The 14,294-nt window shown below is 42.5% G+C and overlaps 1 protein-coding gene across 3 annotated transcripts in view; it reads right to left on the reverse strand.

Annotated features, from left to right (window-relative positions):
- The window catches only part of LOC120998280 (amine sulfotransferase-like), an 81,008-nt gene that overhangs the window by 55,538 nt on the left and 11,176 nt on the right, over positions 1–14,294 (reverse strand). The window contains exons 2-3 of one of the 3 annotated variants that reach the window (XM_040428906.1): positions 12,929–13,012; positions 4,116–4,280 (exon numbers count right to left, since the gene is read on the reverse strand). In XM_040428906.1, the coding sequence (XP_040284840.1) occupies positions 4,116–4,272 (157 nt within the window). In that variant the 5' untranslated portion in view covers positions 4,273–4,280; positions 12,929–13,012. Of the gene's footprint in view, positions 1–4,115; positions 4,281–4,352; positions 4,432–12,928; positions 13,013–14,294 lie in introns of those variants that run through there. The other 2 variants (XM_040428904.1, XM_040428905.1) reach the window with 2 other exon arrangements.

Here is a 14,294-nt window from a genome sequence, read left to right on the forward strand (position 1 = left end):
GATTGCACTGTTTAGGGGAGGGGGGATCTGTGGATGGCACTGTTTAGGGGGGATCTGTGGATGGCACTGTTTAGGGGGGATCTGTGGATGGCACTGTTTAGGGGGGAGATCTGTGGATGGCACTGTTTAGGGGAGGGGGATCTGTGGGTGGCACTGTTTAGGGGGGATCTGTGGATGGCACTGTTTAGGGGGATCTGTGGATGGCACTGTTTAGGGGGGATCTGTGGATGGCACTGTTTAGGGGGGATCTGTGGATGGCACTGTTTAGGGGGGAAATCTGTGGATGGCACTGTTTAGGGGAGGGGGGATCTGTGGAAGGCACTGTTTAGGGGGGATCTGTGGATGGCACTGTTTAGGGGGGATCTGTGGATGGCACTGTTTAGGGGGGGGATCTGTGGATGGCACTGTTTAGAGGGAGATCTGTGGATGGCACTGTTTAGGGGAGGGGGGATCTGTGGATGGCACTGTTTAGGGGAGGGGGATCTGTGGATGGCACGGGGGGGTCCATCATTTTTTTTGCTATGGGGCCCATGCATTTCTAGCTACGCCCCTGGCTCTGCGTATGTGTTGTCACCTAAGATGATGTTGAAGAATGAGTCAACCATTCCAGTACAGCTAGATTGTTAGTCAAAACACGACCAGAGGATGACAGTGGCAGCTCTAGCCTGTTGCTGTGGCTGCTGCTGCCACCACCTCTTCTTCTGCTGCTACTTGTAGCAGCTACAGCAGCAGTTTTGCCCCTGCTCATTCCCTTTGAGAGCCCAAGCAACTGTCTGTTGGCCATAATATACAGTAACTGAATCAATAATGTAACAGATGAATCAAGTTTTAGAAGTATGAATAGCGTGGCAGATGAACTAGAAAAATGCGCATATATATTAGACTGCCTGTTGACAATGAGTCTAATGCAGTAAGTCCACATATAACAGAAGACATTATTAAAGGCTCAGTAGGTAAACTAGGTAAATGTGCCTATATATTAGCCCATCTGTTGACAATAAGTTTGATGCACAGTAAGTCTATGTATAACAGAACAGATTAATTATTAAAGACTCAGTAGGTGAGCTAGAGTATGGTTTATATCTCCGAGTGATATCATGAAATACCTGGCAAAAATCTGTGTTGGTGCATCTCCACACAGTTCAAATTCATTTTTTTTTTGGGTTGAACTGAAGTTTGTGAAAACAGAATATACATATCTTATAATACACAGGGTGGCGGATGATTATATCTCTGAGTATTAACGTGATATACTAGGCAGAATTTCATGTTACACACTTATACACAATCCTATAACTTTTTTTTAATAGTATCTTTTTATTTATTAATTTAGCAAAAAGCATAACAAACACATCAAATACAGACAATCGTCAATTGAGTCCAGTACAAATCAAATACATGGGATCACAATCCTATAACTGACTGATAACACCTCCCTCCTGTAGCAACAGTTTTTCACGGGGCTGCAAAAAAAACTAAGTTTAGTAAACTCTTTATGCACCTAAGTCATGTTAAGTCTATTTTTTCCAAATCTCAAATCTTATGATAATATATTTACAAAAATTTGAAATGTATTGATGGGAACAAGGCTGTCACTGACCATTTGAATAGTTACTTTTATCCTGTATTTTTTAGAAAATCATTACATTATGGTCATTGGTCATGACATTACTGCTAGCTTTAGAGTCTCAGCCCCAGGGTTTTGGGAGGATGATGTTATAGGTGAATTGACACATTTGAAGTCAGACAAATCAATGGGTGCAGATGGCGTCCACCTCGAAGTCTGTACAGAACTCTGATCTGTAGTTGCTGCTCCTCTTACTGACTTTTTTAACTGGTTCCTCTTGACAGGGGGATGTTCCTGGAAATTGGAGAATGGCCAACATTGTACCAGTGGCGTACCATCAATATAGGCAGACCACGCACTGGCTATGGGGCCCGTGAGGTTAGGGGGCCCGGCCAGGCTGCATGGCTCCGCCCCCTTTCCTACCTGAATACACACTGCATTAGTAACAGTAGAGCGATAAATACCGGCAATGGCTGATTATAATAGGGCGTTTGGGTCGGCAGCCCCGGACCCAGTGTCAATGAGGGGCCCATTGTCCCCCCCAAACGCCCCAGTGCCATTACATATTTACATTTTTATTTGGCACTATGCGCAGCGCAAATAACAGCAGACTGGGCTGGAAGGAGGGAGGGAGAGAAGAGTGAGCAGCCGCTTCCTCCACTGCCTGATGTGCCCACCCCTCTGTGATGTTTTTGGTGGAAGTTTGCTCCCACAGCTAGCAGCGCGGTAAAGTAGCAGCCCTGTATTTACTTTTATCAGCAGTGATGTCCCACATGCTTACCCTCTTCTGGGTCCTCCTGCACTTCTCTATGGTTGTTTACCCCCAGCACTGCCAGTCACTTCCTTCACACTATTCCTAGGCTGGGTGAGAGGTCAGAAGGAAGCAGCACCATAAGCGCTCTGCATGATGGAGCAGAGCTGAGGTGAGAGGAGCTGACAGGAAGACGGGCTGTTTTCAGGGTGACTGAATTTACAGCTGTTAGGGTCAGGGTCAAACAGGAGCCTCAGCTCTGCTTACTGTAGTGCATACGTATTCTTTCATATGGGACCTGAGGCATGTGCTGGATGCTCCAGATAGACTACCTCTGAGGTGAAAGGATGGGACATGACTAAGAGTGGTCAGCTCTGCTGCCTGTTAATAACAAAGACAGAGATCTAATGCTCTCCTCTACTTTACACCTATCTAAAAATAAATAAAACTTAAAGAGAACCTGTCGCCTCTACTATGCTATCCTCACTGAGCGTTTCTAAATGCTCATTGTGTTACCCTAAACATATAAATTACACTTTTAATTTAATTTGCAGATGAATTCAATAAGTATTATGCATTTTTGTACTTCCCGCCTTTTATGCAAATGAACATAAAAGAGTCATATCTTACTTGTGTGACCAGAGAAGAGTCATATTTTCAAGCTCTGACTCATCTCAGGTTCATTTGCATATGTATCAAATAGGTTTTTTTACACAATAAAAGCACACAGAGCTATGGGGACTGGTATATGTTAACGTATACGTTTTTTCTACTGGACTCTGCAGGATAGAAAAGTGTTGGGTGCTGCATTTTTCCCTTTCCCCCTCCCCCCCAACATATACGTAAAAACGTATGGCAAAAACGTGATGTAAACACAGCCTAACCATTTATTTAACCCCTAATGTACCCTGCACCCTCACTAATCAGCTTTAATAATTTGAAATTTTATTAGGGGGGGCTCCCCAATTCTGAGTTTTGCTATGGGGCCCCATGATTTCCATGTACGCCCCTTGTATTGTACCTATCCACAAGAAGGGTAGCAGAAAACAAGCCAGAGACTGCAGACCAGTTAGTTTGACCTCAGTAGTAGTAAAAATAATAGAAATCATCCTGAAAAAAAGGTAGTTGACCACCTCAAAACGTATAACTTGTTGGATCCAAAATAGCGTGGATTCGCCAAGGGCAGATGGCAAACTAATCCTATTAATTTCTTTGACTGTGTTTCAAAAGTGTTGGACGGAGATAGTGCTATGGACCTTGCCTACTTGGACATCTGCAAAGCCTTTGATACAGTGCCACATAAAGAGCTACCGTGATAGATAAATTATTGAAGATTGGACATAAAGGGTTTTTCTGAGATTTTATACTGATGACCTATTGTCTGGATAGGTCATCAGTATCTAATCGTTGGAGGTCTGACACCGAGGACATCTGCAGATCAGCTGTGTAAGAAGTCACCATTACTTTCAGTAGCACTGCAGCCCTCCCTCAGCTCACCAAGCACAGCGTTACATACATTGTCCAACAGCAGTGTTTGGTGTCACAGCCGAGCCCTATTTACTTCAATGGGGCTGAGTAATGCGTAGGCTATGTGACGGAAGAACGGGACCTCACATGGCCTAGGCTAGGCTGATGAACTGACACCTAGGTGTTGTTGTTAATGGTGTGCCTTCTGAGGAGAGACAGGTTACATTAAAGTAATGTTTTCTATAATTGTATATTATATGTAAGCTTCTCTATAACAGACTACACCAAAAACAAAACAAACAAAAAAAACATTTCAACCTGTGAACTTACCTGATTTTGGGTAAGTGACAAGAAACACATCGCTGTCCCTTATTTCCATGTGCTTTATAGAATCTATGATTTCTGGTGATGTTAAACTGGCATCAAAATATATCCCTTTATGTTCAAACCATAGAGCGTTCAGGGCTTCAAGTGCATCCGTTTCCATTGTGCTTCCTTAAAACAAAAAATGCATCAACTGTATATATTTCAGAGTAACGTTTATAACAAAAAATAATCTCTTATTACCGGTTAGGAACATGTGTTTCCTCTGTTCTGGTTAAGCAGTGATAGTTAGGCAGAAAATGTAAGATTGTAATTTGATCTAACAATCTTGTCCTGAAATGAACTTAGAAACAGAGCTGTTGATGGGTTGTACCTTCTCCAGGGTCGAAGGTTCAATGTGCCTCCACCCTCCATAAAAATATGTTTTTTTTAACCCCTTAGTTACCACGCACATTTGTTTTTAAATTGCATTGCAAGAGCTATAACTTTTTTGTTTTTTCATCAATGTACTTGTATGAGCCATTTAAAACTTTTTTTTTTTCTCTGCTGGGTGTTGCCATTTAAACCCATTTTTTTTCTCTGCTTGATTAAGGGGAGTGGCCTGGGCAACCAGGTGCTATAAATTGAACCACTAGACTCTCTAGAGCCTGCTCTTCCTGAGGCTTGCTCTAGTAAGTGGGCTTCTTATTAAGTGGAGTTAAAAAAAAGGAGTTGGAAACTAAGGTTGGTTATAATTTCCTTGTGTGTTGTTGGCTTAATTCTAGGTAGTCCTTCAACTACAGCAGACAGGGTCTAATTCTAAATCATATTTACTGTTTTACTTTTTTACTGTTGTTATCCCCATTTAGTATGTGTTGCACAATTGACAACGCAATCCAGTGCACATCTTGCATGATGTATGCAGTCCTGGAACAGCCGTTCGAGGGTGTATATCTTTGTTCAAGATGTGAGCAAATTACCCGTTTGGAATCGCTAATCGAGTCTCTAAACGGGCAAGTTGCAACACTGAGAGGCATTGACAATTTGCAAAACAGTTTGCTTCTCACCGAGCAAGCACTCTTTGGGGTAGATGAGGGGGAGGGTGACAGAGAGGAGGCTGAGGAAAGTGAGGTAGCTAGCTGGGTAACAGTTAGAAAGCGGGGTAGAGGGAAGAGTGCCAGGGAGGCTAGCCCTGATCTGACACACACCAACAAGTTTGCACGTTTGGTAGATGAGGGGGATGTGAGTCCAGGGACAGCACTGCTGCAGCCGGACACTTCCTCTGCCAGTCAGGGGAATGTCAGCTCCAGTAAGCAGGGAAACAGGAGAGCAGGGCAGGCCAGACAGGTGCTGGTAGTGGGAGACTCCATTATTAGGGGAACAGATAGGGAAATCTGTCACAAAGACCGTGATCGCCGAACAGTGTGCTGTCTTCCTGGCGCTAGAGTTCGACACATCGCGGATCGGGTTGACAGATTACTGGGAGGGGCTGGAGAAGATCCAGCGGTCATGGTCCATATTGGAACCAATGACAAAGTTAGAGGTAGGTGGAGAGTCCTTAAAAATGATTTCAGGGATTTAGGTCAAAAGCTTAGGGCAAGGACCTCAAAGGTAGTATTTTCCGAAATACTGCCTGTACCACGAGCCACACAAGAAAGGCAGTGGGGGATTAGGGAGATTAACAAGTGGCTCAAGAACTGGTGTAGGAAGGAGGGGTTTGGGTTCCTGGAGAACTGGGCCGACTTCTCTATCGGCTACATGCTCTATTGTAGGGACGGCCTGCACTTCAATGGGGAAGGGGCAGCTGTGCTGGGGAGAAAGATGGCTAGAAGGTTGGAGGAGTGTTTAAACTAGGGACTGGGGGGGAGGGTAATTACACTATAGGAGGTGAAGATAGTGCAGATAGAGACCGGGGGCAAGGTAGTGGGACTGGGAGAGGAATGGAAGGAGGGACTAGAACAGTTCAGAAGGAAAGGTGTAGGGTAAAAAATATACATAAACCTCTCAAATGTATGTATACTAATGCCAGAAGCCTGACTAATAAAACTGGGGAGCTGGAATTAGTGATGTGTGAGGAGGACTATGACATAGTGGGAATAACTGAGACATGGCTGGATGATAGCTATGACTGGGCAGTTAATGTACAAGGTTACAGTCTGTTTAGAAAGGATCGTCAAAACTGGAGAGGGGGAGGGGTCTGCCTTTATGTAATGTCCTGTCTAAAGCCCACACTCCGTGAAGATATAAGTGAGGGACATGAACATGTGGAGTCACTGTGGGTAGAGATACATAGAGCTAAAAACAACAATAAATTACTAATAGGAGTTTACTATAAACCACCTAATATACCAGAGTCCACAGAAAATCTACTACTAAACGAGATAGACAAGGCGGCAAATCATAATGAGGTGGTTATTATGGGGGACTTCAACTACCGAGATATAGACTGGGAAACTGAATCTTGTATAGCTCATAAGGGAAACAGGTTCTTGGCAATAACCAAAGACAATTACCTCTCCCAACTGGTTCAGGACCCGACTAGAGGGACGGCCATACTCGACTTAGTATTAACCAATAGGCCTGACAGAACAACAGACGTGCAGGTTGGTGGACACCTGGGAAATAGTGACCATAAAGTAATAACCTTCCAATTATCATTCAAAAGAGCGTTTCTACAGAGAGGAACAAAAATACCAAACTTTAAAAAAGCTAAATTTAGCCAACAAAGAGAGGCCATAGGCCTAACTAACTGGGACAAAGTCCTCAAAAATAAAAATACAGCCACAAAATGGGATATCTTTAAAAGGATCCTAAAATCTCATTGTGAGAGGTACATACCGTATGGGAATAAAAGGTTAAGGAACAAAAATAAACCAATGTGGATAAACAGAACTGTAAAGAAAGCAATAAATGACAAAAAGAAAGCATATAAATCACTAAAACAGGAGGGTAGCACGGAAGCACTGAAAAACTATAAGGAAAAAAATAGAACATGTAAAAAACAAATAAAAGCGGCCAAACTAGAGACCAAGAGATTAATTGCCAAAGAGAGTAAAACTAACCCTAAAATGTTCTTCAATTATATAAATGTTAAAAAGTATAAATCTGAAGGTGTCGGCCCTTTAAAGAGTAATGAGGGGGGAGTCGCAGAGAGAGCGACGAGGAGAAAGCAAAGCTGTTAAATATTTTTTTCTCCAATGTATTCACTGAGGAAAATAAACTGTCAGATGACATGCAGAATGTAAAAATAAATTCCCCATTAAAAGTGTCCTGTCTGACCCAGGAAGAAGTACATCAGCGACTTAAAAAGATTAAAATAGACAAATCACCAGGACCGGATGGCATACACCCCCGTATCCTTAGGGAATTAAGTAATGCCATAGCCAGACCCTTATTTCTGATATTGGCGGACTCTATACTGACAGGGAATGTCCCACAGGATTGGCGCATGGCAAATGTGGTGCCAATATTCAAAAAGGGTCCAAAAACAGAGCCTGGAAACTATAGGCCGGTAAGTTTAACATCTGTTGTGGGTATACTGTTTGAAGGTTTTCTGAGAGATGCTATGTTAGAGCATCTCAACGGAAATAAGCAAATAACGCCATATCAGCATGGCTTCGTGAGGGATCGGTCATGCCAAAGTAATTTAATCAATTCTATGAGGAGGTAAGTTTTAGACTTGACAGCGGCGAATCAATGGATGTCGTATATCTGGACTTCTCCAAAGCATTTGACACTGTACCACATAAAAGGTTAGTATATAAAATTAGAATGTTCGGACTGGGAGAAAACGTCTGTATGTGGGTAAGTAACTGGCTCAATGATAGAAAACCGTGGTTATTAACGGTACACACTCAGATTGGGTCACTGTCACTAGTGGGGTACCTCAGGGGTCAGTATTGGGCCCTATTCTCTTCAATATATTTATTAATGATCTTGTAGAAGGATTGCATAGTAAAGTATACATTTTCGCAGATGACACTAAACTGTGTAGAGTAATTTACACTGAAGAGGACAGTATACTACTACAGAGGGATCTGGATAGATTGGAGGCTTGGGCAGATAAGTGGCAGATGAGGTTTAACACTGACAAATGTAAAGTTATGCACATGGGAAGAAATAATGCAAGTCACCCGTACATACTAAATGATAAAACACTCGGTAACACTGACATGGAAAAGGATCTAGGTGTTTTAATAAACAGCATACTAAGCTGCAAAAAACAGTTTCAGGCAGCTGCTGCCAAGGCCAATAAGATAATGGGTTGCATCAGAAGGGGCATAGATGCCCGTGATAAGAACATAGTCCTACCACTTTACAAATCGCTAGTCAGACCACACATGGAGTACTGTGTACAGTTCTGGGCTCCTGTAAACAAGGCAGACATAGCAGAGCTGGAGAGGGTCCAGAGGAGGGCAACTAAAGTAATAACTGGAATGGGGCAACTACAGTACCCTGAAAGATTATCAAAATTAGGGTTATTCACGTTAGAAAAAAGACGACTGAGGGGAGATCTAATTAATATGTATAAATATATCAGGGGTCAGTATAGAGATCTATCCCATCATCTATTTATCCCCAGGACTGTGACTGTGACGAGGGGACATCCTCTGCGTCTGGAGGAAAGAAGGTTTGTACACAAACATAGCAGAGGATTCTTTACGGTAAGAGCAGTGAGACTATGGAACTCTCTGCCTGAGGAGGTGGTGATGGTGAGTACAATAAAGGAATTCAAGAGGGGCCTGGATGTATTTCTGGAGCGTAATAATATTACAGGCTATAGCTACTAGAGAGGGGTCGTTGATCCAGGGAGTTATTCTGATTGCATGATTGGAGTCGGGAAGGAATTTTTTATTCCCCTAAAGTGGGGAAAATTGGCTTCTACCTCACAGGTTTTTTTTTGCCTTCCTCTGGATCAACTTGCAGGATAACAGGCCGAACTGGATTGACAAATGTCTTTTTTCGGCCTTATGTACTATGTTACTATGTATGAGGTCTTATTTTTTGCAGGACAAGTTCTAGTTTTTAATGCACCATTTTGGGTACATGTGATGATTGATTAAAGCCAGCTGTTTAGCTAAAGCATCCTATGTGTATGTCAGTAAAAAGGCGTTATTGACAAATAATGCAAACTCATCATAGCTCACCGATACATTTGGGAGACAATCATTTTTATTGAAAACAAAAAACTTTAATACAGGGAAAATGTAAAAAACACTTCAATGACAATACTATGGTAATACAGAAGTAAAAAAATAATTACATGTAATTTTCAATGGTATATAGTGATTTGGTCACAGCTTATATGAAACTGTACAGGTCGTGTACTCAAAGTTGTTTCATTTTCTAAGCACCAGTGAAGAGCTCATAGACAATGTGATAAAGAACAAACTTTATTGCGAGAGAGGTGTGTGTTCTTCCCTGCAGCTTGTGGTAATAGAAATTCCCATAGGTCACCGCCAAACCAAAATCACCAACCTTTCAGGTAATTGTCATTGTATGGGAGGTAGGAAAGCATTAATGAGGCACGGGGTGCGAAGGGTATAGGAGGGGAAAAGGAAGTAAAAAAGTAAATCACAGAAAGGAATCTAAAGAATGTATAGGAAACTTACTATCTAAACAATCAGGGAGATGGTAACCAAACATAAGGAAGACTAAATACTTGTGCGGGCTTGTAAAGGGAGAATATTAGTCGTTAATATTTATGCAAATATCAATGATTAATATTCATAAATAGGAGGGGCCGTCTATTGATGACTCCGCCTATTTATACTTTTATATATATACAATACCTTCACTACACCTTACGTTACTCACTAAACTAACTGCATGCGCCTTACTGGACTAACTATCACCAATGACTACTCGTTACACAGATAGTTACTAGTAAGTAAGATATTTATTAACACCTAGTACATTATGTACGCAATACACTAATACAACACTAAATATACAGTACTAAACTACCCTACACGTTCCCGGCTTCCACCCACAAACTAGCTATACCATACACACACAAATATCAACAGCACACCCACCTGATTCTATTTACTATCCCTATGGGGTACGACGAGGGTTAACGGTGGTCTTACAGGGGTGTAAGCAGACCACAAACACAACAAGGATTGGTATATCAGGGGCACAGAATCAGGGACAACACAATGTAAGGGTAATCAGGGACCGGGTAGATCAGGGGCACAGGATCAGGGGTACAAAACAAGGCACAGTAACAGGGGTACAAATAAGGCAAGGGTTAATCAGGGACACAGATACCACAATGTAAGGGTTAACCAGGGGCAAGGGTAAATCAGGGGCACAGTAACAGGGGCACGAACAAGGACACTATAATGTGGGGGTCACCATTGGAGACACGTGGGACGGCGCAGTGAAATGATGTCACTGCGCCGGCCCGTGCGTCTCCTAAACGAGCGCATCGGGGCCGCACTTACATGCCTTTGATCTCCCGCCTGTGGCACTCTGCATTCCGGCCAGCGAGATGTTAATTTCGCTGCCGGAATGCGCATAATAGAAGGAGGGGAGGCTTCTCCTTTCCTTCTATCATGTATAATTATCTCCAGAAGCGTTGGAGACAATTATATCAAAGGACTCAGATTCTGTGGAATCCGAGTCCTTTGTAGTTATCAGGATGACCGGACCTTAGTCCGGTCATTCTGATGCAATCAACCAGATTGCATCTGTGTGAATGCTTGGGGGACATTCACACCGATGCACCTGGTTTCAGGTATACAGGGAGTGCAGAATTATTAGGCAAATGAGTATTTTGACCACATCATCCTCTTTATGCATGTTGTCTTACTCCAAGCTGTATAGGCTCGAAAGCCTACTACCAATTAAGCATATTAGGTGATGTGCATCTCTGTAATGAGAAAGGGTGTGGTCTAATGACATCAACACCCTATATCAGGTGTGCATAATTATTAGGCAACTTCCTTTCCTTTGGCAAAATGGGTCAAAAGAAGGACTTGACAGGCTCAGAAAAGTCAAAAATAGTGAGATATCTTGCAGAGGGATGCAGCACTCTTAAAATTGCAAAGCTTCTGAAGCGTGATCATCGAACAATCAAGCGTTTCATTCAAAATAGTCAACAGGGTCGCAAGAAGCGTGTGGAAAAACCAAGGCGCAAAATAACTGCCCATGAACTGAGAAAAGTCAAGCGTGCAGCTGCCAAGATGCCACTTGCCACCAGTTTGGCCATATTTCAGAGCTGCAACATCACTGGAGTGCCCAAAAGCACAAGGTGTGCAATACTCAGAGACATGGCCAAGGTAAGAAAGGCTGAAAGACGACCACCACTGAACAAGACGCACAAGCTGAAACGTCAAGACTGGGCCAAGAAATATCTCAAGACTGATTTTTCTAAGGTTTTATGGACTGATGAAATGAGAGTGAGTCTTGATGGGCCAGATGGATGGGCCCGTGGCTGGATTGGTAAAGGGCAGAGAGCTCCAGTCCGACTCAGACGCCAGCAAGGTGGAGGTGGAGTACTGGTTTGGGCTGGTATCATCAAAGATGAGCTTGTGGGGCCTTTTCGGGTTGAGGATGGAGTCAAGCTCAACTCCCAGTCCTACTGCCAGTTTCTGGAAGACACCTTCTTCAAACAGTGGTACAGGAAGAAGTCTGCATCCTTCAAGAAAAACATGATTTTCATGCAGGACAATGCTCCATCACACGCGTCCAAGTACTCCACAGCGTGGCTGGCAAGAAAGGGTATAAAAGAAGAAAATCTAATGACATGGCCTCCTTGTTCACCTGATCTGAACCCCATTGAGAACCTGTGGTCCATCATCAAATGTGAGATTTACAAGGAGGGAAAACAGTACACCTCTCTGAACAGTGTCTGGGAGGCTGTGGTTGCTGCTGCACGCAATGTTGATGGTGAACAGATCAAAACACTGACAGAATCAATGGATTGCAGGCTTTTGAGTGTCCTTGCAAAGAAAGGTGGCTATATTGGTCACTGATTTGTTTTTGTTTTGTTTTTGAATGTCAGAAATGTATATTTGTGAATGTTGAGATGTTATATTGGTTTCACTGGTAAAAAATAAATAATTGAAATGGGTATATATTTGTTTTTTGTTAAGTTGCCTAATAATTATGCGCAGTAATAGTCACCTGCACACACAGATATCCCCCTAAAATAGCTAAAACTAAAAACAAACTAAAAACTACTTCCAAAAATATTCAGCTTTGATATTAATGAGTTTTTTGGGTTCATTGAGAACATGGTTGTTGTTCAATAATAAAATTAATCCTCAAAAATACAACTTGCCTAATAATTCTGCACTCCCTGTAGGGAGAGGGGGGGAATATCCTATAAGACACAGATGAATATATATATATATAGATCATAGAAGGGGGCACAGCTAAAGGGGGCACAGATGAATGGGACACAGCTACAGGGGGCACCGCTATATATATATATATATATATATATATACACTAAGGGGAGTAAGGGACCTATAAAGGAGGCACATATTTCCCACAGGGGCCACCATGAGCCCCTGTGGGCCACCATGGGCAGACGTGCGCAGATGTTGGGCACATCTGCGCACATCATCTTATGATATGGTGGTCACTGTATGCATATATACCATACACGCATGCACTTGTCTGCATGCATGCATGGGTATATATGCATACGCCTCAACCCTTCCTCAACAGGGCTAGTTACCTATTCCTAAGGGATTAACCATATTCTCTGAAGTATGAGATAACCTTTTGCAAATACAAAAGGGGGGACATGGTGTCAGGAAACACCCACCCCTTTTTGGTATGTGCAAAGGTATGTGGAAGTGAAAGGGTTAAGTTTATTTACTTACCTCTAATGTGTGCTGGGCTGAACTTGACCTCGTGGATGCTTGAAGATTGTGATTGGTCTGCTGGTAACGGTCGCCACGAGTCACCTGTAAGAGAAGAAGATTTCAGTTACTTGCTGTGCATTCAGCAGTTGACAGCGAAGAATCCCTCATCCCACCCCCCCTTCTTTTATCGTCATGGTGTTTATATGGGGTAATAGTCACTCCTTGAGCGGACTAGTTTGGGTCTTAGACAAGGTCTTGGATTTAATTGGTTCTTATGATTTAAATAATTTTGATTGTCTAATAATATGAAACGTAAAAACACTGTGGCCTTTATATACCAAAACAATGTTAAAAATGTTATAAATAAAATATCTTATTATTTAATTTGACAAAGTCTAAGTCTCTTTGTGTGTTTCAATTTTGGTTAGTGGTGGAATATGACACAATGGGCTTTCTATCCAGATTTTCCAGGTATCGGTAAATGTATACATATTGTGCACAGTAACTATGTGCTGAACAGATCTCTATACATGAGGGGACACAATGAGGAACAAGAAGGGAGGAGCTTGGTGGGGAGGGGGTCTGAAAGCTGACAGGAGGGATTTGACAGATGATGATGCAATCCTGTAGTATACAGGAGATCAGTTACATAGGAGAGCAAGGTTAAGACTACCGGTCAGACTGGGGGGCACATTACACAGTTGCCATAATGAAAGGATTCAAAGTGCACCCATACATTTTGAATCCTTTCATTATGGCGACTGTGTAATGTGCCCCCCAGTCTGACCGGTAGTCTAAACCTTGCTCTCCTGTGCAACTGATCTCCTGTATACTACAGGATTGCATCATCATCTGTCAAATTGGATACTTACTTTTACCACTTGGGTATTGCGCTATGTGTCTCTTTGTCTTGTGAAGGAATTGGTGCCGTATATTGAAGTTTTCGGTTGTTATCAAGACGCTGCAGGAGACGTCCATAGGAGTGGATTTATAACAGCTGCCTGCTGGAGCGTGTGTTGAAGTCTGCATTGTGTCTATTACTGCTGGTATCAGCGCGGTCCCTGCAACTACTTGTGGATTTGATTGTCAAATCCCTCCTTCTTGTTCCTCAGTGTGTCCCCTCATGTATTGAGTTCTGTTGAACATAAAGTCTCCACTCTATCAAAGGGATGGGAAGTGTTGTGATATAGTAGGTGAGTACATAAAATATCTCACAACTGTCTCACATAAGTTGGCAATACAACCTGTGTGTCCTGTGTACAGAAGATTTAGTGTATCCTATTTCGATCTGCTCTCTCCTGCTTATAATAGATATATATGAGAAACCTATCACAAGCAGGAAGCAGGGAAGACCGGTTGAAGCAACATCATGTATGAGTACATA

This window comes from Bufo bufo, chromosome 4, assembly GCF_905171765.1.
Source record: "Bufo bufo chromosome 4, aBufBuf1.1, whole genome shotgun sequence".
NCBI lineage: Eukaryota > Metazoa > Chordata > Amphibia > Anura > Bufonidae > Bufo > Bufo bufo.